Below are 27,743 nucleotides of genomic sequence, written 5' to 3' on the forward strand. Positions count from 1 at the left end.
ACTCGGAGCAGAGTGTTAGGGGGTTACACAGTGGGTGCGCCTGTTTGACGCGTCAAAGAGGGAAGAAAAGTTATTGGTCAGTGCTCTGAAAGTTGAATGCGGTCATTCAGCAAAACTGGGGCTGTTCCTAACTGCAGAGCGAACCAGGAACGCAAGCTTCCCCCCATCAGGGGATAGACGGAAAAGTTATGAATGTTGAAAATTTTATTTTATCATTGATTGATTTTTCTCTCTCTCGCAAACACACAGTGGAAGCTTGCATAGATGAAGGTTCCGGGCTGTCGGCAGCTTCTTCCTTCTGCTTTTAATTTGCAGACTTGTCGGGTTTTTGTTTTGTTTGTTTTTTTAGTTAAGGGGGAAAACAGAGAGACGGAAAGCTAGAAAAAATGTGCAAGGCCAGAATTTTCTTTTTATAAAATCAAGCTTGATTTGCAAAAGCCAGATTTTGAGCCCTACACAATGAAGTGTGTCACTGTAGATCCATGAAAATCTTATGCCTACACCTACATGCAATCATAAATCTGTGCAGCTGTAATGCCTTTCATTAGCTGCTTCCCGGTACACATCCACATGTACATGTACACAGTGTGGACAGCACAAGCTGACATAACTCAGCTGCTCCTCGTTTTAGTTTGTTTCCTGATGAAAGCTTCTCCGGCAACACAACAAACATTCAGTTGAACATTCAGTTGTTCAAAGTATGCAACACATGCTCTGTAAAGTGAGCATTCTCATAGCCAAGTTGAAATTCAGGAAAAGCACAAGTTTAAAAGTTAAGGTACACTCAGAAAAATTCAGCAATTAAAAAAAAAATTGAACTAATTGAATTACATGTACAGTTTCCATGTAATTTTGTTTCATAAGTACGATGTAAAATGTTACTTTTAATGGAATCTGGTCAAATTAAATGTACTTGATTTGTATATATATTCCGTTAACAGCAAACAATAAACAATAAAAATGATTAATAGTGGCGTAATTCATCCTCATAGGGTTTTAATGGAGTTATTACGTAGTCAGACCAGTTAAATGTAACATGTTTTATTTTTCTGTGTAATACATTAAAGGACCTTAACCCATCATATTTTCCACACTAAGATGAAATGCATTTATGTGTGATGGATGGCTAACTACACACATTCTCTGTTCAATCATCACAACTTTACTTTATGCTTCAAACTTGCTTTACTTGCTCTGGGGAATGGAAGTGGAAGTAAATATGTGCTGCAACAATGTCTGATGTAATTACAGAGGGGGAAACAGGCTGTTTACATACATAAATACACCCGGCATGTGTGTCTAAATCGAAAATTATAGAGAAAAATAGACACATTTCTGTGTTACAGTCTGTAATCAGTGGTGCCACAATATTCTCTGTGGGTTGAGATGTTGAAACACATTGCACTTATGGCTACACTCCAATTAGTAAGGTCATCACATGTTCAGCCGTCCAGCACAAAACATGCTGTCATATCACAATCTGAAACCTCTTTACGAGTCAAATCGTCAAATAACTCTTTCTATCCTATCATTAATAAGATTTAACTGGCAGGGAGTTCATACTACCACTACTGCTTGCTTATCACCATTTGTTTCATCAGATAATCACACAGTTTCATATTAATGTTAAGCTCAAAGTGAACATGTCGCTTCACTGTGGACCATGCAGTCCTGAGGGGGGAGCTGTCACATCCTACAACAGCTCTCTGTTTCCACCCAATGATGGAGGCTAACAATCAAACCTTACCATCATATCATCCAGTGATATTCATTCATTGGCACTGTCACACACTCATGTTGTTTCACACAGACTTTTATGGAAACTTAGAAGAGCTGTCGTCATTACTGACGCACACTTCTGTTGAGTTTCATGTTTCAATTCCTTATTTTCCAAGAAATTCTTGAAAATGCTGATCATTTACATCACTCATGCTGAAATTTACAAGCACTCGTGTTTATTTTTGTCAGATCGGTGGCCAAAATAGGCTTACCAAAAATTATTGTACAAATTTTTTAAACATAGGATGAATGAAAAACATTTAGCAGCAGCTCACCTGAACAAAACTCCTGTTTTTTGTTTACATTTAGAATGTTTTCAGAGGTATACTTTACATACTTCACATCAATAAAATGTCAGTATGAAAAATAAGTATGTAGATTTGTCCTGCTTTTATAGCTGGGATCCATAACCGGACATCCTAAAATAGAAGCTTGCCTGTTATACTGTATGGTCCTTTTTTGTATGGTGTACATAATAAAATTAGTGATGCTCGGATCCATTAGTGCTCTTCAAGAGCAAGACCTTGTTTTTCTTTTCTTTCCTTTTTTTAGAATGGCTCACTATCATAGTGAACTGAGACACATGCACATGTCCTCTGTCTATTAGGACGTGAACAGGGCATATACTGCCACGTGAAAAAGAACGTTTTCACAGGACTCTCTGCAGTCCCGTGAAAAACTAAGTACACCTCAGTATCTTGTAGAACCACTTTTAGCAGCAATGACTTGATAGAATTGTTTTCTGTATGTGTTTATCGGTCTGGCATATTGTTGTGGAGGAATTTTGCCTCACTCTTCTTTGCAGCACTTAAGCTCCTTGAGGTTTGTGGGCTTTTGTTTATGCAAAATTATCTTAAGGTCTCACCACAGCGTTTCAGTGGGGTTGATGTCTGCACCTTGACTGGGCCCCTTTGGCACTTTGAATCTTGCCTTTTTCAGCCATTCTGTTGTAGATTTGCTGCTGTACTTGGGATCAATGTCCTGCTGATTGACCCAGTTTCAGCCAAACTTTAGCTGTCAGACTGATGGCCTCCACTTGTCAGTCCAAAGGTAATCACAGGTCTTCCAGAAGTCTTGTGGTTTGTTTAGATGCAACGTTGGTAACTGAAGCTGACATGTTGTTTTTAGAGAGAAGATGCTTTCTCCTTTACCTGTCATGCTAACTGAGGACTGTAGGATCTGAGATGTAAGCACTGCATGGTCTGACCTTGGGAAAAAATTAGACACGTGACACCTTAGCACACAACTTGATGCTCCGAACCAGCAAACTGTTACAGTTTTAATAGAAGTGCTTACACTTTCTGATGATCTTTTAATCTGGTTTATTTGATCGCCAGCGCCTGGCTGCTGCGTAACCTCTGAATTTCTATGGGGTCAGTAAGGGTGTACTTCATATTTTCTGAAAAGAGTCATGTGAAAACGTTCTTTTTCACATGATGTTTTCAAAAAGCTACAGAAAGCACCTGCAGTGAATGAGGCTGTAGCAGTGAAGTGTATATGCAAATTTCTTCTAGTAGTTTATTAAAAATGGGGATACTTTGCATAAGCACTGGGGAAGAACTAGAAAAATTCTGGGTGAAGGAGGGTGGGTGTTCAAAGGCAGTTGCCCTCCCTTACCTGGCTGTAGATCCACCCTTGCATAAGCATGTAAGTTTCATGTTGTTTTATAGTGCTTGAGTAGATTTCAGGTGGAAATATTACATTAATTATTGCCTCAAATGCATTTACAAACCATTTACTGTTTTATAACATCTTATATTACAGTCCCTGGTTAGTTAATTGTTACCCTAGTTATGCACTAATTAGGATTAATAAAGTGTTAATTACTTAAAAATTATTACGCACGGGTTTATAGAGTGTTAAAGTATAACATACAAACAACTAAATGACACCTATATTGTCCACATTAGACATTTACTGAGATTCGTTTTTTTTTTAAATGAGACAAATTCAAGTGTGTCCTATTAATGAGGCTTTGTTCTCATGTCTGCCGTCACAAAAACAAAGATACTAGATTAGGCAGTTAAAACGTATCATCAGCTTAAAATGTTATGCAGTATTTCACTCATATGAGCGTAATAACTAATTAAGTACAACTATGGCTGCATACAGTAATTTTATGTCGAATGCGTGGATAAATTTGCTCTAGCCCTTGGGCGAAAATGTGCTTTTAGACCCCAGTTGTGAATGAGCACACACTATAGGAGGGGCAGCTTTATTATGCACCACAGAGTCCCAAATTACTGGAATACCACCTGGCCCCGGGTTTTCTGCGCATCCGCACAACTCAGGTAAAACATTCAGGAAAACGCACTATGTGAGTTATCATAAAAACTACCACTTTAAGGATGTTAGAACTAGGTTTTGACTCAAGGCACCTTTACACAACAGATAAAAGTTACCTACTGAATAATACTGATAATTATTAAAGAGCAATTACAGCACACGGTCTGGTTTACGCTGCTGATAATACATGGAGCCGTTTTAGAAGATTATGGTGCTGCTGAATGGTCCCAGTACTTTCTCTCCCAGCACACACAGTTTGACATTTTCTTTAATTAGAAAACCACTGAAACCAAACTTGAAAGTCGAACGATTATTCTATACTGGTATTGTTTACAGTGGCAAGTGCCTACATAATGTAACTACTATGTTATTATATTATATTATATTATATTATATTATATTATATTATATTATATTAGTGGCAATGTCCTTTCTCACTTGGTTGTGTCTGTGGTGAGAAAGGACATTTGAGCTCATCAAGGAGGAGCAGCAACCTGCTGGTAGACTTCCAGTAGCTGCCTCCTGGCCACCGCCTTCTTTCAGCCCCCCACCCCCACCCCTCCTCTCTCCGCTTCTTCCTCCTCCTCCTCTTCCGCTACTGCAGCAGTAAAGCCCGGTGTCTCCTGCATCCATGAAGAGATCCCCCCTCCACGGCACCTCCCCCGCCACGATGGGCCGCGAGCAATTAACTGCGTTGATGTGTTGATATTGAGATATTTCAGTTATCAAATATGAATCATGCATTTGATATTTCTGGCCACTTTGCTCGTCAGCATCCCTTTGCCCTGGCTTCATCCATCACTAGCTTCACTCGGTAGGTACTGCCACAGCCTGCTGGCTTTTTTGTCACTTTAATGTGATCGCGTACGCCTTCCACTCTGTGCTTTGTGCGGAAATATTGTTTGGTGATGTGCTTTGGATCTATAACAGCGTTCCTCGGAAGCCACCGGGAATTATTGTATTTAATACGCTGCGTCTTTAGCGTGATGCTGCATGAGGGCAGACTACAGCATCTCAGCATCTTTTGTTCAGCTAGTAAAAACACAATGATCACTGTTATGGATATTTACTACGCTTGAATTAAGTCTAACACACAGGCTCTGTGTTTGTTCAAGTGCGTGATATTATCCAGGCAAGCTGGATTAAATGAGAACAGTATTTATCTGGTGCAGTTTTTACTTTGGCAATAACCGCATCAAAAGTGTTTTTCATATGAGGCAGTTTATAGTCTGTGTTCTAAATCAGTGTAATTGGTGGTGGCTATTAGTTTTTGAGTATACTGCTGCATGCAATCACTGCAGATGAACTGTGTCATAAAAATGGCATAAAGCTAAAGCCACTTGCCTCAGTGTAATAATTGTGTTTTATGAATTAAAGATGATACCTGGCTTTGTGCATATCTGTAGTTTTAAAAAATATATATATGCATCTGTGCTGTGAAAAATCCCTTGCAGAGGTTCAAGGAGTAGAGGACAAGGTTGAGAGGGACGCAGTGTCGGCTCTGCTGAAGCAACAGGCAACTGCTGCACCCACCACAGACAACACAACACACCATGCAGTAGAGCATGTGATCACCTACCCCTCTCGGTTGATCTACTACCTAAATGAGGACTCTGAGAGTACCTACCATGACCTGAACACCCATGCTAAGAACCAAGCTTCAGAGGGCCAGGTATGTGGAAGAGGGGTGGATGAAGATGATTAATGCTTGTATAGCCTTGATTGTGCAAAAAGTTTGCAAGATGTGTGGTCAAAGGTTGTAGTACATAATATTGTGTTGTTTGGTCTGATCCCAGTATTTCATGTCAGTTTGCTGTGCAGAATCAGTCAAAGCTAAGATAGTAGTCAAAATAGACCCACCTAGCATAGTTTATGTGTTTCTTTAGCAACTGGAGAGATGCCAAAGCAAGTGTGCTGAAAGAAGCACTTCTTCCCGTCAACCCACTGTACATTAACATCCGTCATTGATACAGCACATCTGTTATTTGTGCATTGTGCTGTAAATGAAGTTGAAGGCAGACCCTGGAGGATTTTGGCTCTGTGAGATGCTGCTATAATCTTATTTGTTTTGCAAGCTACCATTATCTGCAGTGACTACTATTTTTCTCTTCTACAGGCAGTCCACCTAGCCCAAGTTAGTTTCCAGTTAGAGGCATTTGGCTCCAGATTTGTTCTAGATCTGTCTCTTAACAAGTAAGTTCTCCTAATGTAATTTAACCACAGCGATTTATTTCACTTAAATTGGTTAGTGTTATTGATTGTGGGCTTTTTTCTGTGAAACTCAGAGATGTGTAAGGATTTTGTTTATCTCCCTGTCCTTGTTTTTTTCCCCAAAATCTCACCACCAGGCTTTCTGAGTACTAATCTAGCATGAGACAAAGACGCATCACAGCCCTTTATGGGAAATGACACCAGATGATAAGAACATGTCAAAGAGTATTTGTTCTCAAGGTCATCTCAACAAAAATGACTAAATAGATGAAAACAATAGAATTTCAGTATCTTGTATCATGCTGGCCTTGTGACCAGTATCCATATAGCCTATCATAGACACTCTTCACTCTATAATCCATGGTCATGTATAGAATACAATTAAGATAACTCTTATTTCCTGTTTTAAATCCTTTACTAATTTAAACATAAATCTGCTTGTTACAGATTTTGGTGTACCACAATAATAATAAATATAATGAAATTGTTGTCATCAGAAAGATACAAAATATAAAGACCAGTGTAGGACTCAAACAGAACATGCATAAGTGCACTACACTTGTATTTCTATCATGACAGCACAAAGCAGACGTTCAGTGAACTGAAAGTCGACTCAGACTATGATACGAAGCGATGAACCACATAGAGTAGCTGACTCTTGTTTGTAAATGATATGTATAATGTGTCAGAACAGAGCTTAATGCAGCATCAATTGAAGATAATGTAATCAGGGAAACTGTGGGTCAGCACGTTGGTTGCTAAGTGCTAAGAGCGACGTCAGCTCAGCAGCCAGACTAGTTTTATCTGAAGGATTTTGGATAACCAACAAATCTATATTTAATGAGGATTTAATAAGCTTGCAAATGAGGATGGAGACGGCTGCTGTGTATTCTGCATCTATTGATTCGCTTCCTGTATAAAGAAGCCTGGCGTACATATGTGAAAAATTCCTGTAGGATTTAGTTACTTTTATGTTTTCTTATCATGTGGTTGGATATTCAGCTTGTGCCTGTGGCTTGCTGAGATCACAGAGGATGTGCCATAAACTTAAGATCCTGTAAACACGCTTTGAAATTACTTTATACAGTTGTTATTTCAGCTATAATGAAGGAAATGTTGGAGCTTTGGCTTCATAGTGGTTTGCGTATCATGCCAGTGCCCACGTCAAGGCGGATAAAGACTTGTAGGCAGTGGAGCAGTATGGAGCAATTAGTATTTGTTTTATTGCCCAAATGTACAAGTTCAGAAATCTTCTGCAGTCTGCGGTTTTGGAGATCACATATCGGCGCTGGGATATCTTCAGAGTGTCTGTCACTGCTATCTTCGTTTTAAGTTGAACATTTCCCATGAAGTTTAGCTGAAATGAAAAATGCATCGCTTCTTGTATTGCATGCATCGTGTCAAGTGACAGAAAAGCCTGTCACTCCGTTCAGGAAGCACCACATAGTACAACAGGAAAATCTCAGCAGCAGTGAAGAGGCCTGCACGTGTGACCTTGATTCCCAGCTGTTTGCTTGTAGGTTCTTGACTAGATGCTTTTTTTGTGCAAGAACAGGGGTTTGAATTCTGCTTAGTGTTGTAGCTGCAGCAGCACTGATCTAAATATAGATAGGTCTGCACCCTGCTAGTGGGTGCTGCTTTATCTGCTCACCTCTTACCGTACCTGGAATTGTAAGCAACTAAAAAGAGGATTTACAGAAACTAATATAAGTCTTACTTTTAAAGAATCTGGATGTTTTTGAAATGCGTTAGTTAAATCGTCAGTGGCCACAATGGCAACTTTGTCTGGGAGATTTTCTTCCTTTGCCGTCTTTCTAAATACTTAATAGCATCTCCATATATTAAACCTCAGAGCAGATTATTGCCTTGCATGAACAGCATGACTGTGTCATGTGCTGCTACAGGATTTTAGAGTTACATTTGATCTGGCGCCAGACGTGAGAACCTCCTGCAGCTCTTTGGTCCCCTCTCTCTCCTTTACCTCTTTGTGCCTTTCATGTGCTGCTGCCTCTCCTGCTGCATTGTGGTGCTCCGTCTCCTGTGAACCAAGAGACCTTGGGGCAGAACTCCCTCCTCATGGTCTCCACGCGCAACCGTGGCGCATAGACGTTTAAACAGACACACCTCAAGATGCTTACGCTCCGGCGCTTTACCTTTCCACACTCAGCTTTGTTACCAGCCAGCCAGAGAGCCAACCACACACTTATGCACACACAGCCGTTCAAACACCGATACACTCTGGTGTGGCCCACTCTTCTCATCTGTCAAGCTATAAATAGCCCTTGACTCAGGAATCTCTCAGAGACTGCTCGCGCCTTGGCTCTCCTCTCGTAATGGTGCACTTCCTGTTCACATGCTCCAACGCATCACTCAAAAAAATGGTCACACTGCTGGTGTCACAATACAGAGCCACTATTTCCATCCTTTTTTTTTCTTGCTGCGGCACAGCTATATGTTCAGAGAGGAGGGATGTTTCCGTTTTGCAAGGTTACTCAGAAAAAAAAGCGCCATTGTGGCAGAAATTATCTCTTGAAGTCAGCTAGCAGACCGAGCGCGTGAGGGACGCTGACTCAGGGAGCTGCTGAGAGAACTGTTGTGTTCAAGGTGAGGTTGAGGCCTTAGGATAATTTATCGCATTAGGCTTTTCCGTTCAGTTTGGTTTGGTCAAATCTGATGCAGAAGCAGGTAGCTTCATATGATATGCTTCTGTTCTGTTCTCACGGTGCTTTTGAGAGATTTTTATCAAATCCAGTTTTATTTTGTGCATCTTCTGCCGGGCTAGTTAGTCATCCCCAGGTTACCTGCATAGTAATTTTTCCTGAGGGCAGACAACATTTAACATCTCCACTACACTTTTGAGATGCCAGGGGAGTGTTTGTGCAGCCAAATGCGGGCCCGGCGGTGATGACTGTTCGTGTTTAAACGCCAACCAAAGCACTGCTCTCTCACCACTAGTTTAAAACCACAATATGTGAGTCAGAGAAAGCAAAACGAGACAGACAGACTCCTGCATGTTTTTTTCACTGCATCACCTCCTTTTACTCCTCCTGGCAACTCCTCCTGTTACTAACTGCAGTCTCTGTTTTCTTCAGTGACTTGCTGTCTTCAGATTATGTTGAGATCCACTATGAAGGAGGGAAACCTGTTATATCAAAGGTAATGTTTAAGTAGACACATTTCTCATGTGTATGCTGCTTTGACCTTGCACAGAGATAGATAGATAGATAGATAGATAGATAGATAGATAGATAGATAGATAGATAGATAGATAGATAGATAGATAGATAGATAGATAGATAGATAGATAGATGAGGATGTAAGCTAGTGAGATGGAGATGAGAGCTGTTTTCTCCTGCTGCTGATTCAGGCAGAGAGCTGGGTTGGGCATGCTATAGCTGAATCAGCAGGGTTTTGCTCCCCTGCAGCCTCCTGCTGGAGCTCTGGTCACATGATGAGGGAGAGAAAGCACTCTGCAGTATCAGAGCAGGACGGGATGGGTGAAGTGTGTGTGAGGGAGAGGAAAAGAGAGAGACAGAGGGAAACAAGGTCCTGCGCTCACCCGGGGTCTGATGGCTGAGTCACAAACAGTGTCGGCACCCACCTTGCAGTGTATTAACTTCCCCTTTTAACAAGCATAGATTGAGCCCCCCTGCAGGAGTGAGCTGCAAATAAGCCAAAACTGACATCTGTGACACAAGCTGTTACCCTTTTGGGACTGCTGGAAAATTCAAACACACTGACAGCTTCACACAGCGCCACGACGGTGTACACACAACTCTGTGCGTTATGCTAGCGCTGATGCTGCCTTAGTACTGTGTCTTCTTCTCTCAGGGCGGTGAGCACTGTTACTACCACGGCCAGGTGAGAGGGAACGATAACTCCCACGCAGCCTTATCTACCTGTAACGGTTTGCAGTAAGTGAACATCAGATTTTTTTTTTTTGTGAAATCCTCGCCGCGCTCAGAATATCTCTGGATGTACTCATCTCTGCTGCTTAGCTCCTATTGACTCGGTATTGACTGGTGTGTCTCTCCCTTTTATTCTCCCTCTGCCTGGCAGTGGGATGTTTGACGATGGAGTCCATGTGTATCTAATTGAGCCCTTACAACAGAATCATTCAAGTGTAAGTTATTCCTTTAGCAGACACGCACACTGCGATCAAACAAACATCCTCGCCTTGGATGGAAACGCACGTTTTATGCTGTTACTCCTTTTTGTTCTCAGGCAAGGATATCCTACCAGGATCATCCTGTTTTCAAAGGAAATGACATGGGATTAACATGACCTTATGTTTTGGGTTTTTTTTACTAGTTTGATATGTCGGGTATTCTTTAAATTGTTGGATTTCATGATCTAACATATGGCTATAGCAAAAACAAATAATCTGCATTTTTTATTGTATGTTAATCAGCATAATTCTTATTTGTCAAGCCATAGTATAGAAAGCTGGTTACGGTTAGGGTGCTTTTCTAGTCCTGGATGACTATTCAGTGATGGCTCTGGCCCACACCAGTTCTTCCTGTTATGGTAAATGGCCTGTATTTGTATAGCGCTTTACTCAGTCCCTAAGGACCCCAAAGCGCTTTACACTACATTCAGTCATCCACCCATTCACACACACATTCACACACTGGTGATGGCAAGCTACATTGTAACCACAGCTGCCCTGGGGCGCACTGACAGAAGCGAGGCTGCCGGACACTGGCGCCACCGGGCCCTCTGACCAATAGTCATAATTATATCATAGTTATAGTGAAAGAGGAACATTAGGTGCTAATGGGAATCTGTGGCCAAAAAAATCATGAGTGCTGGGATGTTTAGAGATTGCCAGCACTTTCTTCTTGTTGTAATAATCTGTCGGACATGCTTTTGATTGCGCAGTATCTGTTTTCTAGTATTGACAGTCTACATGTTTGTGCACTGCTAGAAATGTTCCTTTTCCTGATACTACAAGTGGATTTGACTGCATTGTTGGTGGGAAAAATAGTTTCCCCCCCTTTACATGCAAACATAAGTGCTCTCGTTCTTTATAAAACTGGAACACCTCGTGCTCTTGAAATCAGCAACTCAAGAGTACTCACTCTGATACATAACAGCGGCTAAACGTCAGAAAAGATGTGCAGCAGGCATTCAGCGCCAAACATTGTTATTTGCGTAATTATTTAGTCCTGCATTTACTTTTGTAAATCCTTGATAAATTACGTGTTAGTGTTTAAACTTATTTTTTTCATTTGCTGAATGTTTGTTCATTTGCTCTGCCTGCTTGTACAAGTTACCCTCCCTTTTTTTTCACCGATTTGTTTGCCTGACTCCTACAGGATACAGCTGCTAGGCCTCACAAACTAAGAAGAGCAGCCTCTTCTTTGTGGGATGATGATTCACTGGAGCAGGGTAAGGTTTCGATGCCTGTCATTAATCTTTTCACATAACTGTCTTTATCAGTCCTTCCCCTCTGACCAGCACCACACCTCTTTTGACTTCTTAAACCTGACATTATCATCCCTGTCTTCAGACACAAAGCAAGGACAGGAAGGTCCAGATAGGCTGTCACCTCAGAAGAGACCTTTAAAACAAACTGGATTGGATTTTAGTGTTATAGTTGCCAAATGGACCAAATGTATATCACTTTCCTTGGATCACAAGCACTTGCCTCGCTGCCGTTTTGCCAAGTTCCCTGTCTTCACTCGTCTTTTTGCACTTCATAGGAAATTTTGAGACACGCTGTGGAAATTTCTGGGAAAATGTCACATGCATAACAATTTCTTTCAAAAACAAGGCTACAGGGATGTAAACACTTGAGTCAGTAGAGGTGTCACTCTTTCCTTGTGCTTATTTGCAGAGGAAGAGGAGGAGCAGCTCTTCTCCGAGCTGGATGAACTGTCCTGGCTGAGGCGCAGGAAAAAGCGAGCAGTAAGTCTCTGATCTCACTTCTCTCTGAAGTAATGCAATGACTTTAGTGCACTCACCCCGGCTGCGTTTCACAGTTTACAATAAAAACACCCACAGACGTTTACAAGGTCAGACCTGTGGTGCTCCAAATTATACGCTTGAAGCTGCCTGGTCATTGTTGTTTTGTTTTGCAGATGCCTCGCAGCGTATTTGAGGAGATGAAGTATTTAGAAGTCATGATTGTCAGCGACCACAGTATGGTGCGTAAAAATCTCTCCTTTTTTCCTCATTTGATGCTATGTGGCTGGTATTTTATCATGGACAAAAGGATACTCTTTAATATTCCAGACCTGGGCCGACTCCCTCCCAGAAGGAGGGAGCAGCAAGCGTCACCGAACGTTACACACTGTACATCACTGTGTGCTATTTTTCCCTCCCCCTTTCTGTTTGCAGTTTAAACGACACAGGAACAAGCAGCACACGAGGAACTTTGCCAAGTCAGTAGTTAATCTTGTGGATAGTGTGAGTAAGCTTTTTACTTATCCTTTGAGCAAACTGGAGTGTGTGCTTTTTTTGGAAACCTATTTTAGAATATCATCTGTAGAAGACCTACTAAGAGTTCAGCAACGTCTCCTACTGTACTTAATAACAGTTGACTTTTAATGTTTTGCCATCAGCAGGTCTAACTTCACTCAGCTACTATTATCACCAAGCCCAGGGGTGTCGAACTCCAGGCCTCAAGGGCCGGTGTCTTGCAGGTTTTAGATCTCACCCTGGGTCAACATAACTGAATCTCATGACTAGTTCATTACCAGGCCTCTGGAGAACTTCCAGACATGTTGAGGAGGTAACTTAGACATTTAAATCAGCTGTGTTGGATCAACGGCACATCTGAAACCTGCAGGACACCGGCCCTCGAGGTCTGGAGTTGGACACCTGTGGTCTAGCACATGACTTCTCTGGCATCACAAGCTGGATAAGATTTGATTTTGTTCAGTGCTCACTAGCTGCAAAATGTTTAACATTTTATTCACCCTCGTGTGTAATTTGCATTTGATGCTTAAACTACAATGGTAAACATTGTCACAGGACTAAAATGCACGACTCCAGGCAGACAAAATAATGCAAAGCAAACCTTTTATTTTGTTGACGTCGTAGATCAATAACTAAAACCAAGGAAACCACAGAGAACCGGGGTAAACAGCAAGCACACATCCAGGGAAGACAAAGACTAATTAAAAGAAAGGCAGTATACAGTCACCAGACACTTTGTTAGGTACAGCTGTTCAATAGCTGCTCATTAGCCCAACCATTGAATCAGCCAATTACATGGCAGCAACTCAGTGTATGGAGGCATGTAGAGGTGTCAAGAAGACCTGCAGATACTTACATTGACTGTCAGAATGGGGAAAAGGGGTTATTTAAGTGACAGTGCTGCTAAAACATTGGCACCTTTGGGATGCAATGAAAGAGTCACATCATTATTGTGCAGCTGACAAATCTGCAACAACTGAGGGAGGCTGTCACATCAATATGGACCAGATTTGCTGAGGAATGTTTCCAGCATCTAGTTGAATCTATGCCCGGAGAATTAAACATTTAAATACAGTTTGTAGTGAGTGCATATAAACAACCTGAGAGCAAACTGGGGGCAGGAGAGAAATGAAACATGGGTGAAGGTACAAGATAATCACAGGGGAGGAAGTAAAAGTCAAAGCAAGACACAAGAGACAACTGACAGAGTAAAACAGGAAATAACTCAAAAGATAAATTCTAAACACAGACAAGAAACTCACTCTGGTTAGTCTTGGTTTACAATACCTCAAGACAGCAACTGGAATACAAGGAAGCATAAAAAACGTACACAGCTTCTGTTTTCATTTTATCTAAGCATAAAAAACATATCTTCAGTAATACTGCAAAGGATCAAATCAGGAATCCAAAACTCATCATGCCACAGATAAGAATCAAAACTTCAAACACTAGAATAACAGAGAAAGCAAAACAGACACCCAAACTCAGATAGATAACTAAGAATTCAAAACTCCAAAAATAAAGGGCAAACATCATGGCTAAACATCAGTGTTAGCCTTGTCTTGTTCTTTGTATGTGTGTAAACACTCCCCTGTATTCCTCCCCGCTCCCATTATTCTACATCCGTCCTTCCCGTCTCCGCTTCCTTTGCTGTTGCTCTCTGCCTCTATCTCACACGTTTTGTTGTGTTCATTGCTTCCGACGGCAGATCTTCAAAGAGCAACTCCATACACGTGTGGTGCTTGTTGCTGTGGAGATTTGGACAGACAGGGATCACATCCCCATAAGTGTGAAGCCGCTGGAACTGCTGCGCGATTTCTCCAAGTACCGGCAGCAAAGCATCAAGCACCATGCCGATTCTGTGCAGCTACTCTCGTAAGTTCGCCCTTCGGGGGCTGAACAGATCGTTTGGGGTGGTCTCTGTTGTTCTGGTTTTGCTCTGATGGAAGTACACTTTGTTTGCCTGCCTGTAACTAAAGCTGCTGTGTTCTTACCTGCTTTTGTGCTATTTATATCTTCGGTCTTATTCTTCATCTCCATCATTCTTGTAGAAACGCCACCTTCCACTACCGCAGAAGCAGCACTGCGTACTTTGGAGGCATGTGTTCTGTGAGCCGTGGAGTAGGCGTCAATGAGGTCAGATTTACTGTCACACATCCAGCATTGCTCTGTGGACGTATCGCAGTGTGATTATGCGGTGAATAATATTTTGTCACTGTTGTGCCAACAGTACGGCACCACCTCGTCCATGGTAGTGTCTCTTTCCCAGAGCCTGGCACAGAACCTGGGCATCCAGTGGGATCCGGCATCCAAGAGAAGTAAACATGAAACACTTTTTCTTAACACACAGCTGCTATAAGTACGATAGGGATGGCAGGCTAAAGTCACAAAGTTCATGGCACATAGTAAATAACAGTTTTTATGTAGCGGTCTCAGAAATGCACCTGTCAGTTATGATACATTTGGTGTTTTATTGAAGACCCTGTGATCCCTTCACTGGTTTCAGATGCCTCTCTAACATTATCCAGCTTTGCTTGAATTAAGGTCAGGATGGGAACATTTTTCACTCTTAAAACAGACATACACACAAAACTGAAATACTTTTGCTGCACGGCTAAAGTTGTTTGTAAAGGAGAGAAAATGTTTCGATGGCAGGTGTTTAAATGCACTTTATTTAAGACTGCTAACTGGATGTAATCTCACATCTGGAAATTGGAGAAGTAGCAGAAATGTAGCTGTTTTTCTTTCTCGAAATTGTATTTTTAGTACTTTGAGCACCACAAATACTTCTGCTCTCAACTCTTTAGGTCTAAGAAGGAAGTGTTTTGTGTTAAGTGAACTTTCACATTTCACTATTCTGTTACTATTGGCATCTAACTGTTTAAATACAGGATACAATGCATTTTTTGAAAGTCTTGACTGATATTTTAGATGTCATTCACAGGCCTCCTCTAAAACAAAAAGTCTCTTTGCAACCTTGTTGCCAGAAGTCACCGTCGGTGGACTGACTGTATTTGAGAAAAGTAGACCAGAAAATGTCTGTTTGAGAAAGAATTTATGCCATCAGGTTTGAGATCGCCATGCTTAATGAGGCAGCTGCCAGGTTAGAAACTATAAGCTGGAAAAAATGCTAACCATCAGCAAAAGTCTATTTGTGGCCCCAAAGCTGCCTAGGAGAATGTCAGTGTAAAATAAAGTGAAAGGATTCTTCATTATTCAGCAGAAAGCTGGATATCAGGAGTTAAATCCACGGATTAAGACTGCTTTTCTTTGAAATTACAAAAATAAAATCATGCTAACATGCTTACTTTGTCTACTCTAAGTCTTTATTTAAAATGAAAGTTGTGGATGCTATATTTTCTTACTCTGTCCGTTCCTCTTTCTCTGGTGTTTCTACACTTTCTGCCCTGTTTTGCAGAGGAATGCGGCTGTACTAGCCAGTGGGCTGGCTGCATAATGGAGGATACTGGGTAAGATCCAACATACCCCCGAGAAACACACATACACAGTCATTCATTCACATGGCGGAGCAATTACAAATGCTCGTTTGTGTGCACCCAGTAATGTAGCAATCAGTACTCGTTCAGCTTTTTTCATTGTTGCTTGTTATTAACTAACTCTGAGCGACTGTTTAATACAGTTACACAGTTTTTAACCACCTAGTCAGTCAGTACACAAGTAAGAAAATGAATAAGTTGCACCTACTGTCATTTCGGCATGCTGTTTTGTGAATAATAAGCAACTCTTTTAGCTAAAGTAGGATTGGGTATATAAAAGGTAGCTGTAGTCACCAGGGTGTCCCCCATTGGTTAGTTAGGTTCCTAGAGAGGATTTTGCCGTCACCATCTTGTTGTTTTGAAACTGGACAGGATGAGCAACAAGTGGCTCTGACTCAAAAACCGAGGGACAAAGCATGCTGTTACGATAGTGACTTGTCAGTGACCAGAAGCATACCCAGCTTTATCATTCTACACGCCTCTATTTGAGACCACAATTTAAATCATGTTGTATTCAATTTAACTTGAAACTTGCAACTGAGAACATAAACACAGTAATAATAGTTGCAGGGTCATCTTTCCACGGAAGCTCGTTTCTGCGACTTCCATTGGTCAAAATTTCAGGTTATTATTTCAAGATTTTAAACTTAGTGATATATTTTAGTCAGTAAGCTGAAATTTTGAGATATCTAATGAAAATTGACTTTTGGCAAATTTACATGCATTCAGATTACTTGAAGTCAACATTTTAGGCATAGTTTTTTGACTGTATCTTGTTTGGTTGGACAAACTTATAAATATCATTGTCTTCTCTCTGCAGAGTCCAACACCCACAAAAATTCTCCAAATGCAGCATCTCAGACTACAAGGAGTTCCTCCTGAAAGGTGGAGGTTCTTGTTTGTTCAACAGGCCAACCAAGGTTAGTCGCCCCTTCTCTCAACATGTCAAACTTTTACGCACACATGCTCCTTTTACATTGTCTTGTCCTCTCCTGGCAGTTGTTTGAGGCAGCAAATTGTGGGAATGGATTTGTAGAACTAGGAGAGGAGTGCGACTGCGGACTGAGAACAGTGAGGGTCTTTTTACTTCACCACGTCACGTACACCCATTTGCCATCTTCTCTTTGTTCAGATGCTTGAAGCTCGTTTCCCTTTGTTTTCAGGACTGCCAAAAGGAGTGCTGCAAGAAGTGCTCCCTCGCCAATGGGGCACACTGCAGCGATGGACCATGCTGCAATAAAACATGCTTGGTACAAGCTTGGTTCTTTCTTTTTAAAGCTCTGAAAAACTAGTAGTTGATTTCTGAAATCTAACACTGTTTTATTCTCCTTTTCTTGCCAGTTCTACCCACGAGGTTACAGCTGCCGCTATGCTGTGAACGACTGTGACATCTCAGAGACCTGCTCTGGGGACTCGGGACAGGTTGAGCTTATGGTTTATTTAGCTTTAAATAGCTTTAATTAGTTCCTTTTTTTGCACGTTGAACACAAATTTGGCTGTTAAAAAAGAAAGGTTGTTCTCTTTGTGATTTTTACAGTGCCCGCCAAACCTTCATAAACAAGATGGTTACATCTGCCAGGTAAACCAGGTAAGAAATGGGTATTTAAAAAAATATAAATGCCAACATGTGCTCAAAGTTTTCTGATTTTTATTCATCTCTATCTAAAGGGTCGCTGTTACAGTGGAGAGTGTAAGACCAGAGAGAACCAGTGTAAATACATCTGGGGATCAAGTAAGGTTTAATGCTCCTCGGGTTAATTTGAGCACGTGTTCTGCACGAGGAGAGGCAGCGTGCAGCTCATCGCCCCTCTTTTTGTTTTAGAGGCTGGAGGCTCGGAGAAGTTCTGCTATGAGAAGCTGAACACGGAGGGCACAGAGAAGGGCAACTGTGGAAAAGATGGAGAAAAATGGCTCCAGTGTAGCAAACAGTGAGCACAAAATAATAACACTGTCGCACATTCATTGAATAATAAAGTGCCTGAAAGCATATTTTGAACTTTTCTAAACTGATCGGCCAACATTTACACCCATTTTGTGCACCAAGCAGCCAGCTGTGCATAGGTGAGAAAGTTTTACTGTCAAGATCCTTTAGGATCCCCAAATTTTTGTTGTGGTATTCCAAAGACATGTTGTACAAGTTAATCCTGTTATGTGGAATTTCAGCATCAGGTTTCTCAGTTGTTGTTGTTTTACAGCCATCCAACAGAGGGCGCCAAAGGACACTGTTTAAAACGGATAATTGCCATCAAATGCCAGGAATGTATTTTTACCAATCAGATCAATTACTAAAAAAAGATTCCAGGGAAACCACCTCAGCACACATGTCTTCAGTCTTCCTGGCTTTTCTCTTTAACTGGGATGTGGTGGTAAAAGTCAAGTCAGTTTACACTGCCCAGCCAAAAAAAGCCAAACCCTGAAATATTTAACTGGACTGCCTTTAGCTTCGATGACAGCACACATTTGCAGTGGCATCGTTTCAAAAAGCTCATGCAGTTTCACAATATGTATTCTCGTCCAGAGTGGCATTCATTTTTTAACACGATTGATGTCGGCAGAATCAGAACGCTTTGTAAAGTCTTCTCCGGCACATTCCCAATAAGGCAATATTCCCAGTAACAGTTAAGGTCAGTTAAGTCTGGGTTGGCCAACCCACGTGTGAAAATGATGTCTCATGCTCCTTGAACCATTTATTCATAGTCTGAGCCTGATAAATTGAAGCATTGCTATCTTGGAACATGAATGTGCTATCAGGGAAGAAAAACATCCACTATGGAAAAACCTTATTTTAGGCCACAGGACACTAGAACCAACTGAAGCAGCCGGGGATTGTAAAAGTGCCTCTGCAGGCTTGTACACAAGGGCTCTGTATGATGGGTCCATCATTTCATCCACCTCTTTTTATGACCTCGTTCCACCTTCCAGGTTTTACTCAATGACAGTTCTTTTTTTGTTTTAGTTTTTCTTTGCTGGAGATAACAGAAGGCTTAAAACTTTCCTTTTTGATAAAGCGTATAGTTAAGGCTGGATCAGGTGATTCTGAACCACCAGGTATGCTGCAGTAATCTTAGACTGCTGGGAGAGTCCCATGTCCTTCACTCACTTTCTTTTTCAGTTTCCATGTGTTTATAGAAGGATATTGCATTTAATTATTAGTAATTCATTTTAAATTCTAGCTCTCCCATAGTGTGCCTTTTGTCCCAACTCCCTCTGCTCTCTCTTTCCCCTCACACCCATGACATGGATCCAAGCCCCCCACACATTGTTGTGGGCCTACTTGTGGTTTCTACTGGAGGTTTCTTCCCATTAAAAGGGAGTTTTCCCTTCCAACTGTCACCAAGTGCTTGCTCATAGGGTGTTGTCTCATTGTTGGGGTTTCTCTATAGTTCTGCGAGTCTCTAACAATATAAAGGTGACAGTAGAAAAGACCAATAACCTTCTGAAACAAACTAAAATCTTTTCCACAACCACGGGAAATGTTTTGTGATGTGGCTGTTTAAATAATAAGAAGCTGCTCACTGCATTTAAATGACATATTGCCAGCTGCATTAAGTAATCACTGCAGTAATTATCTAATGAAAGGCTTATACTTAATAGCTTAGTTAAATCCAGGTGGCGACTTCTTTTTGGCCAGGCAGTGTATTTGTAAAACATGTTTAAAGGTAAGCAGTGTGACTTTAAAGTTGCACTTAATATTAAAGACCAAACATTGACTGTAACAGATTAAATCAAAGTTATCAGTACGAGGTTTCAGATCTTTACAGATGTTGCTTTGAACCAAACTAATAGATCTTTTTGGTGCATTTTGGTAATTGATGGTGCAGAGGTGGACATTACATTGTTAGACAGATGGAAGAGTGCTATCTGTACACATTTTTGGTTGCTTATCTCTCTCTTTTACAGTGACGTGTTCTGTGGTTTCCTTTTGTGTACCAATGTCGGGCGTGTCCCTCGCATTGGAAGCATGAAAGGAGACAGTACCCCCACCTCCTTCAACCACCAAGGGAACGTCATACAGTGCACGTAAACACATTTACTTTAATATAATGCCTGGGGCCTGGCGGCTCTTTACCCATGTGGGAAATAAATAGAAAAACTCTGTAGTAAATTTGGGGGATTTTTTGTGTCGTAATGGGCCGTTTTCTCATAAAACGCAAGCTGTTACTAGAAGTTTTTCTATTTCTTTCTAAAATGGGTGCCTACAGGCAGTGTTTCTTCTGTAGCTTTATCTTTTGGGAGACTTCAACACTCCTCACCTCTACTCCATCCTTCTCCTCAGGGGTGCCCACGTCCTTTTGGATGATGAAACTGATTTAGGCTACGTGGAGGATGGGACTCCCTGTGGGCCGTCAATGATGTGCCTTGACCGCAAGTGTCTGCCCATCCAGTCACTTAACATGAGCACCTGCCCCATTGGACCTAACGGACATGTGTGCTCGGGCCATGGGGTGAGTATTTACTTACCTACACCTACTCTTTGCTCACTGACAAATTGAGAGGGTGTTCACTCATTTTTAGAAGATTAGCAAGCATGAACTGCGTGCAGTATTAGTTTGTAAGAGCTGCAGAACGTTTCCAACACCTTTGATGAAAAGAGTGCTTACTGAGTCATGGATAAAGGCTGTTTATGCTCTAACTTAGAGTTTCTGTTCAGCAAACACCAGCATTTGCTCTTTGTTTATTAAATCTCACTCTGGAGGGATGAGGAAAAATAAGGAGGCTCATTGCATTTCAAATGCCCAGGGTTGTTGATTTTCTTTTTCTCAGTAGACAAAGTCAAACAAAAGCCTCAGGCTTAAGGGAAATATGCAACTGGCAATCCTTTATTCAGGTGTCAACACAAACTGGAAACTGGGGAAAACCTCTATCCTTTTATGGAAATGTCAAATACCTCTTATACCAGTAAGCCAAACTGGCTTTATTTAGATCTTTTAAGAAGAGGTTGCAGAATAAAGCTTTTTTTAATTCTGTATTTAAATAAAAATAAATAAAATACTTCTCTTCATCCATCTATCCACTTTCTTAACGGCTTATGCAATTCAGGGTCATTAAGGGTTGAACTCGAGTCTATCCCAGCTGTCTTTTCAAACTTTAAATGTGCTTCCTTTCTGAGTGGCCCGGCATGTGCAGCATCATTTCTCAGCTGATGTGGTAGAAATTGCCACAATTAAAAATATGTAAATACATAATAATCAAAAATCGTAATCTTTTCTGCAGGAAATACAATGCTTTATATTTCCGGCATTAAATGCAACTCAAATTGTTTTTGATGATAAAATAAACACACAAACACAAAACAATAATAATAGATAATAGCTTGATTTGCTCTATACTGCATTGAGACGTGCATCTTCCCAGAAATATAACTGGGAAGATGCACTTATAATGGTTACAATATGTGATTATGACACCAATAATAGCATTTTGCTATTAATTACTAATGCAGTAGCTACTATTTTTCCAAATTCAAAATGTTCCATGTAGCCATTGTTCAATATTTATTATCTCAGAGTCCAACATGATTGGATGAGTTTCACTTGAGACGACGAAGTAATGCAGACACACCAGTGCACAAGTATAAATGCAAAGCGTTAACTAACTGCAGTGTTAGGTTCTTCAGGGATTTAGTTCAGCACTATAAATGAAGCTTAAGATGTTTCTTAAAGAAGTTTTTTTCCCAAGCGAGTTCTCCTCAGGGGACTATAGCTGCCTGGGAAATTACACGTCGGTTGATTGATTTTCAGTAAGCCAGTCAGCCGAAAACCAGCTTGCCTAAATTAAATACATTTTTTACACCATCCTGCACTTTTCTCGCTGTGATGCTTTTCTGTGATGCTCACACCAGCTTGGATTACTGGAGCTGAATAAAACATAGCTATTGTGTTTTTTCTATCATACGTCAAAACCTATGCCAGATTTTTTTGTATAATGTTGGGGGAAAAATGGAAGAGAAAAAGTTCCTAGAGGGGAATTTAAAAAAACGTAATCCCGTGGATAGATTGAAAAAAGCCATAGCTGCTGCATCCTGGTTTGAGGCTCTTTCATTCTGTTTACCTCTGTATGTCTGCTGTGTACAGGTATGCAACAATGAAGCCACATGCACCTGTGACACCACCTGGGCCGGGACGGACTGTAGCATGCCTGACCCGCCTAAAGAGCCCGATGTCACTCCAGAAGAAGAACCCAAGGGTCGGTTTCCAACCTTTCTACTCCCGCCATCCGCCATCCAAAAATGAATATATCCACCCTTTTTTAATTTAGCCCAGATTCACATTGATCGTATGTTTAATGTAAATGTTATTACAGTGTCGCTCTCAGTCGCACTGCTAGATCTGAGTCAGTCGCACATTCCTGAGTTTCACAGGTCTACTGGGGAACATAAAGGCTTTGATTGTAGGAGAATGTAAAAGCAGTGTAAGATTTGTTTGCTCTGATTCTGAAGATGATGCTTTGACCACAGGGGGAGGGGCTTACGGGGCAGTGGTCACTTCATCCATGACTCTGAAGCAGAAGCCTGCTATTTGTTTTTGACAGGGTGGTAATAATGCTCCTTTTCCCCTCTGCACAGTGAGCGTGGCCACTAACAGGCTGATAGGGGCAGTAGCAGGGACCATTCTGGCCCTGGGGGTGATTTTTGGAGGCACAGGGTGGGGAATAGAGTAAGCATCTTTAACCCTTTCACAGCTCTTCCTCTCATAGTGGTGCCTCAGTGTGCGGGCGGTCTCGTGAGCCGGCCTGAGCCCGTGTGTGCGTCCCGGTGGCTTTGTGTTTTCTTGTGTGTTGGTGATGACCATATAATTGTCATGTGATTGGATGTTTTCAGTGTCGTGTGATTGATTGATGGATCTCCCCTCCCTCCCTCCCTCCTTCCTCTCCTTCTCCTGTCACTTCCTGTCGTTCCCCATTACTACAAGCCTCTTTCTTCATCCTCCCTCTTCCCTCCCTACTTCCTCTCCTTTCTCTTATTCTTAGTCGTTATGTGGTTGCTCCTGTGATCCTCTCCTTTCTGGGGCATGTGGGGCATTTAGATGAAAACAGTCCTGAGAAGTGTCCAGTTAGTGACCTGGCTTGTCAGTCAGTGGTAGGCTGTGTGGTGACTGGGACCCCTAAAAACATTTTGTACTGCTCACACTGCAGATCACACGTACATGTCACCTGTAAACCTTTACAGTGATGGATACCCAGGGTCTACACAACCTTAACAGACAAACCACTGATAATCGCTACCTCAACTGACACCAGATAAACTTAAATATTTCCAGGGCGTTTGCTTGATTACATTCTCTTTATAACACTAAAAGGGGGTTGAAAAGCATGCAAAAAAATGCATTCTCAAACTCAGTCATTTTATTGTAATAGTATACTTATGGTATGTTTTCTGTTCCATGTGAAATCATCATTGTATAGCTAAATGTTATTAATACAGTAAATGAGTATAGGAACTCATGTCTTTTTCCCCATAACCCTTTACAGGTCCTAGTGCCACCAATCTAATAATAGGCTCCATCGCCGGAGCCATCCTTGTGGCTGCCATAGTGCTGGGGGGGACTGGATGGGGCTTTAAGTAAGCAACACGCCGCATGCCTCTCCTGCTCTAACTCTAGCATCCCTGCTGCTTCTAGACACCAGGGTTTGAGCTCCTGCTACAGAATACAGCATCCCAGGGTGGACATGTTACACTTATTACACTTAGGCTCACACTGACGAGGAGACATGCAGAACACATAGGGGTGTGGAAGGCGTTCAGGTGTTTGATACTGTATGAGTAAATTTGACTTTGGGAAACGCTGGGGGTGTCTGTGCATCTGTAGCAGAACCTCAAACTGATTAGACGGGCAGAGTTCAATGTTTGACATGCATTTCATAGTAAAGTACAGAGGGGACAGAATACTTTATAACAGCTAAGTGGTTAAAAAAGTTGGTTTGTACTTATATTACAGAAATTACTCCCCTTTAAAATCTTAAACTAGGCCATTCAGTGTCACTCTATGGCTAGGAAATCTACCCACCGCTGATTAGCCTGCTGTCTTGAGCAACAGGGGTGTTACGCATCCTAATCTAAACAGACCTAAGGACTAAATAATAAATATGGTCCTACAGCCACTAAAGCATGCCAGATAGCATCATGGTTGTCACTAAAACAGCAAAAAAAACAAAAAAAAAAGAGAAAGAAAATAGAATAAGAAACCAAACATCTATGCATGTTGACTTGTTGATTTGGAGGAGGTCAGTTCATTGCACAAAGGCTGAGACAAACCCTGAGCAATTTGGTCCGAGGGTTGTCGTGCTCTCATCACTTCCATGATGTTTTTTTCTCACTCCGTCGCTCTTTGAGGCCGAGGCTTTAAATGGAGTTATGAGAACAACACACACAGACACACAGAGAGAGAGAAGCCAGGACCTTTTTGTTGTCTGCAGCCTTTGTGCCATGGCTGGCCACACCCACCTGGATGGCTGAGCTCCGCCATAGAGCAGAGCAGGACTCTCGGACCCGCCCACACCAGCTGCCATTGCTGCCTGCTTCGCAGACCCGGTACAGACACGGCGCATTGCACTGCATGAACCACGCACAGCAATAGTGCCACCTTCAACTGGCCGACTATTGGAACAGGTGCATGACAGAGTGATAGGAGCCCCACAGCAAGCCACAGTACGGGGAGGTTATGCATCACTCCTGTTGTTGTACTCATTGTTGTCCCACTGTTGTGGTAGTAGTTACTGTTGCTGCTGCCGCCGCTGTGATCGTTATTTCTGTGCTCGTCTCCTCTTTCCTCCTCTCCGCTGTAGAGTACACGTTATGTTAGCTCTTTCCTCCCAGATGGTTGTTTTGAGTGGAACTAATGTGTTTCCCATCAATACCGGTAATGACACGTGTCTCCTACACTTCACCTTGTAAACTGATGTTGCACGAAGGAGCCGATCAGCACATCTGCAAGAAGGCAACAGAGTATATTTATATCCGTAACACCTTAAAAATTACGTAATATGGCTTAGACTTTATTGTTCTTTGAGTCCAAAAATTAAACATGTTTATTTATTTCAGATCTGGCCAGTACTACAAAAACTGTAAAGCAGATGTGATGTTTTCTCATCGCTGACACTGTAGACCTCAGGTTTGTGACTGTAAATACCTCTGACTGTCTCTTTGCAGTCAAGGCTGAGCGGGCCAACATGGACCAGCCTGTCCTCACTTCAGTGTCCTCGGCGTTTGATCCTGAAGCCCTCAAAAAGTGCACATTTGGAACATTTTCATCAGGCACACTTACACTGTGTCTAAAATCCCATACTATGTATCACTTAAACAGTAGGATTTATACCTTAGGATACATTCCAGTGCCTTTGCTGAAATTTTATTAACAGCAGAGTGAAAGCATGTATTTAAACACTCAAGTTCAAGAGTTATCAACGTTAGATTTCAGCTCACTGTCCCGCTTACCCAAAATCGTATGTACCTCGCATGCTATTGGATACATACTGAGAATGTGTTATACCAAACAATCCTCACGTACTACTAGTACTACTACTAAAAAGTACGTAAGTATGGGATTTTGCACACAGCCTTACATAATAAACTGCAACTAACAGCATTTCCTTAAGAGAGCGTGGTTGCTTGTCCAGGTTGCACTAGCTCCGTTGCATATATAATTATAGCAGATGCTGACTTCTTTTTCTTATCTCCTCATCAAGAAATGTGAAGAAACGGCGGTATGACCCCAATGCCACAGCCATTTAACCCAAGGAGAAGATGGCAATCACACAGGGACTGCTCCAAGGCTTCCTTAGTTGGCTACCTGACAGCTGGACTGCACTTACTGCTGCTGATTCTTTGGCATTAGATTTACTTGAAAAAGACATAGTGGACATTTTAACAAATTTCCATCGTAGTGACATTATAAATGCAGCCTTTTTCAACTACACCTCACCCACGCCCCTCCACCCTGATCTCCAGAGTGACAGAGCTCCTCTTTCCATCCTTTAGTGCCAGTGCACAGGCGTTCAGGCGGAATCCACACCACTGTCTCACCTGGCATGAATAAAATCGAAACAAAACCTGCTGCTTGCTGGCCCGCCCGACCCCCACCCAACCCGCCCGCGCCCGGCATGAAGAGCCCTCTCTGCGGGGCTCTGCATGGCTACCAAAGCTATGAATATACCGCAAAAATAAAAAAGAAGAAAAAAAAAAACACAGAAAGAGGAGAAAAAAAGCGCAGGAGAGAGCCTCATTAAAAACCAAACCCAGTGACAAGCCTGTTGAAGCTCTTGTTGAAGCAGAACTTCATGTGAGGACCTATAAGGGCAATGCAGGCCATGTAGTGAATGCGCACACACACATACACACATGCACACACCACTGTACATATTTAAGGAGTTCAGGGTTGGAAGTGACAGCATATTTTCCAAGGACATCAATTGCTTTTGTTTTTTATCTTAACATCTTGTATAGCGGGTGTTTTTGGTAATGTTATTAAAATAAAAAACAAACAAACTGAGACTAGGATTTGGGCCAAAATGGTTAGAGAAGAAAATCTAAAGTCAGATTCGAGGACAGAGAGAGAAAGCTGTGGTGTCGAGGAGAAGCGCGTCATTTCCGGAGAGATTCAGACTGTGATCCGATTTAGCCCCCCCGTTTTTGAAGTATCTTCAACACTGACTCAAAAGCCAAAGAACCAATCACCTGAACATGTGGATGTTGTTGCACACGGAGCACTTTCCCCTCTGTCTGCAGCCAGTGGTGCCTCTCATGCTGAGGGCATGAAGTCTGTCCATGCAGGCGCTCACGTGTCCGGCCAGGTCTCACTTAACAGTCCTCATCAACACCCACTATACTGGCTTAAGCCTTTTTGCTCTCATAAACTCTTAGTAGAAATCAAGTTCAGCTCTACAGGTAATGCTGCATGCAAATCACTATAGTGGGCTTATAATTCTATATGGGAGTCCCCAAAATCTGCAAGGAAAATATGCTACAAAAGATAGGTGCATGTCAACAATAAAAAACATTTAACTTTTATTTACTATGCAAAGAAAGATATTGCACAAAAGTATGGGTAATAGTGATATCGGTGTAGACATGGTTTTACAAAAGAAAAAAAAAACAACCTCTGCTAATCAGCTAATCTTTTGTATTTGGCCACTCCTATGTCTCCTTTCATTTCGCTTCAGTGTACTCAAACTGTGGATGGACAAATAAAGAAATCATCAAAATAACTGAATTAGTATTTCAGAGGATAAGAGAGAGAGCACCCTTTTACATTTGTGGAACTGAAAATCATTTTTGTGTGTTTTTCATCCAGACAGATATTTTTAATCACACACACACTTATACACACACACACACACTCTGTATGGTGCCTGTACATATCGAGGCCTGAACAGTTTCCTTGTGCAGGGCTATCATTTCCAGTCCAGCTGATTGTTGGCGTATTCCAGGTGCTGCCATAGCACTGGCATCGTTGTAATCCTCCATGTTAATCATTGTCTGGTGTCCCTCTCTCACTGCATTATGTACAGTTGGACTGATTAATAAACTACGGACAAATTTTATCCAAGCGT

At 41.7% G+C, this 27,743-nt stretch overlaps 1 protein-coding gene across 3 annotated transcripts; it reads left to right on the top strand.

The window, feature by feature from the left end:
* The first annotated feature begins 4,661 nt into the window (after nucleotides 1–4,661).
* On the top strand, nucleotides 4,662–27,734 carry adam23b (ADAM metallopeptidase domain 23b). Of its 3 annotated transcripts, none has more exons than XM_087830198.1 (26): nucleotides 4,662–4,879; nucleotides 5,520–5,737; nucleotides 6,182–6,258; nucleotides 9,369–9,432; nucleotides 10,108–10,190; nucleotides 10,336–10,399; nucleotides 11,595–11,667; nucleotides 12,116–12,186; nucleotides 12,360–12,425; nucleotides 12,619–12,687; nucleotides 14,408–14,574; nucleotides 14,751–14,835; nucleotides 14,930–15,017; nucleotides 16,118–16,169; nucleotides 17,017–17,116; nucleotides 17,196–17,267; nucleotides 17,360–17,446; nucleotides 17,538–17,618; nucleotides 17,734–17,784; nucleotides 17,865–17,928; nucleotides 18,019–18,124; nucleotides 20,097–20,216; nucleotides 20,473–20,641; nucleotides 22,271–22,382; nucleotides 22,762–22,852; nucleotides 25,881–27,734. In XM_087830198.1, the coding sequence occupies exons 1-26, from the start codon at nucleotides 4,804–4,806 to the stop codon at nucleotides 25,924–25,926; spliced, it is 2,352 nt and encodes a 783-aa protein (XP_087686324.1). In that variant the 5' UTR covers nucleotides 4,662–4,803; the 3' UTR covers nucleotides 25,927–27,734. The 3 variants fall into 3 exon arrangements, with proteins under 3 accessions (XP_087686324.1, XP_035762553.2, XP_087686325.1); XM_035906660.2 differs by lacking the exon at nucleotides 22,762–22,852 and adding an exon at nucleotides 23,667–23,757; XM_087830199.1 differs by lacking the exon at nucleotides 25,881–27,734 and adding an exon at nucleotides 23,667–23,757.
* Nucleotides 27,735–27,743: the final 9 nt, after the last annotated feature.

The sequence above is a fragment of the Neolamprologus brichardi genome, chromosome 16 (genome assembly GCF_056152115.1).
Source record: "Neolamprologus brichardi isolate AB-2024 chromosome 16, ASM5615211v1, whole genome shotgun sequence".
In the NCBI taxonomy this organism is placed as follows: domain Eukaryota; kingdom Metazoa; phylum Chordata; class Actinopteri; order Cichliformes; family Cichlidae; genus Neolamprologus; species Neolamprologus brichardi.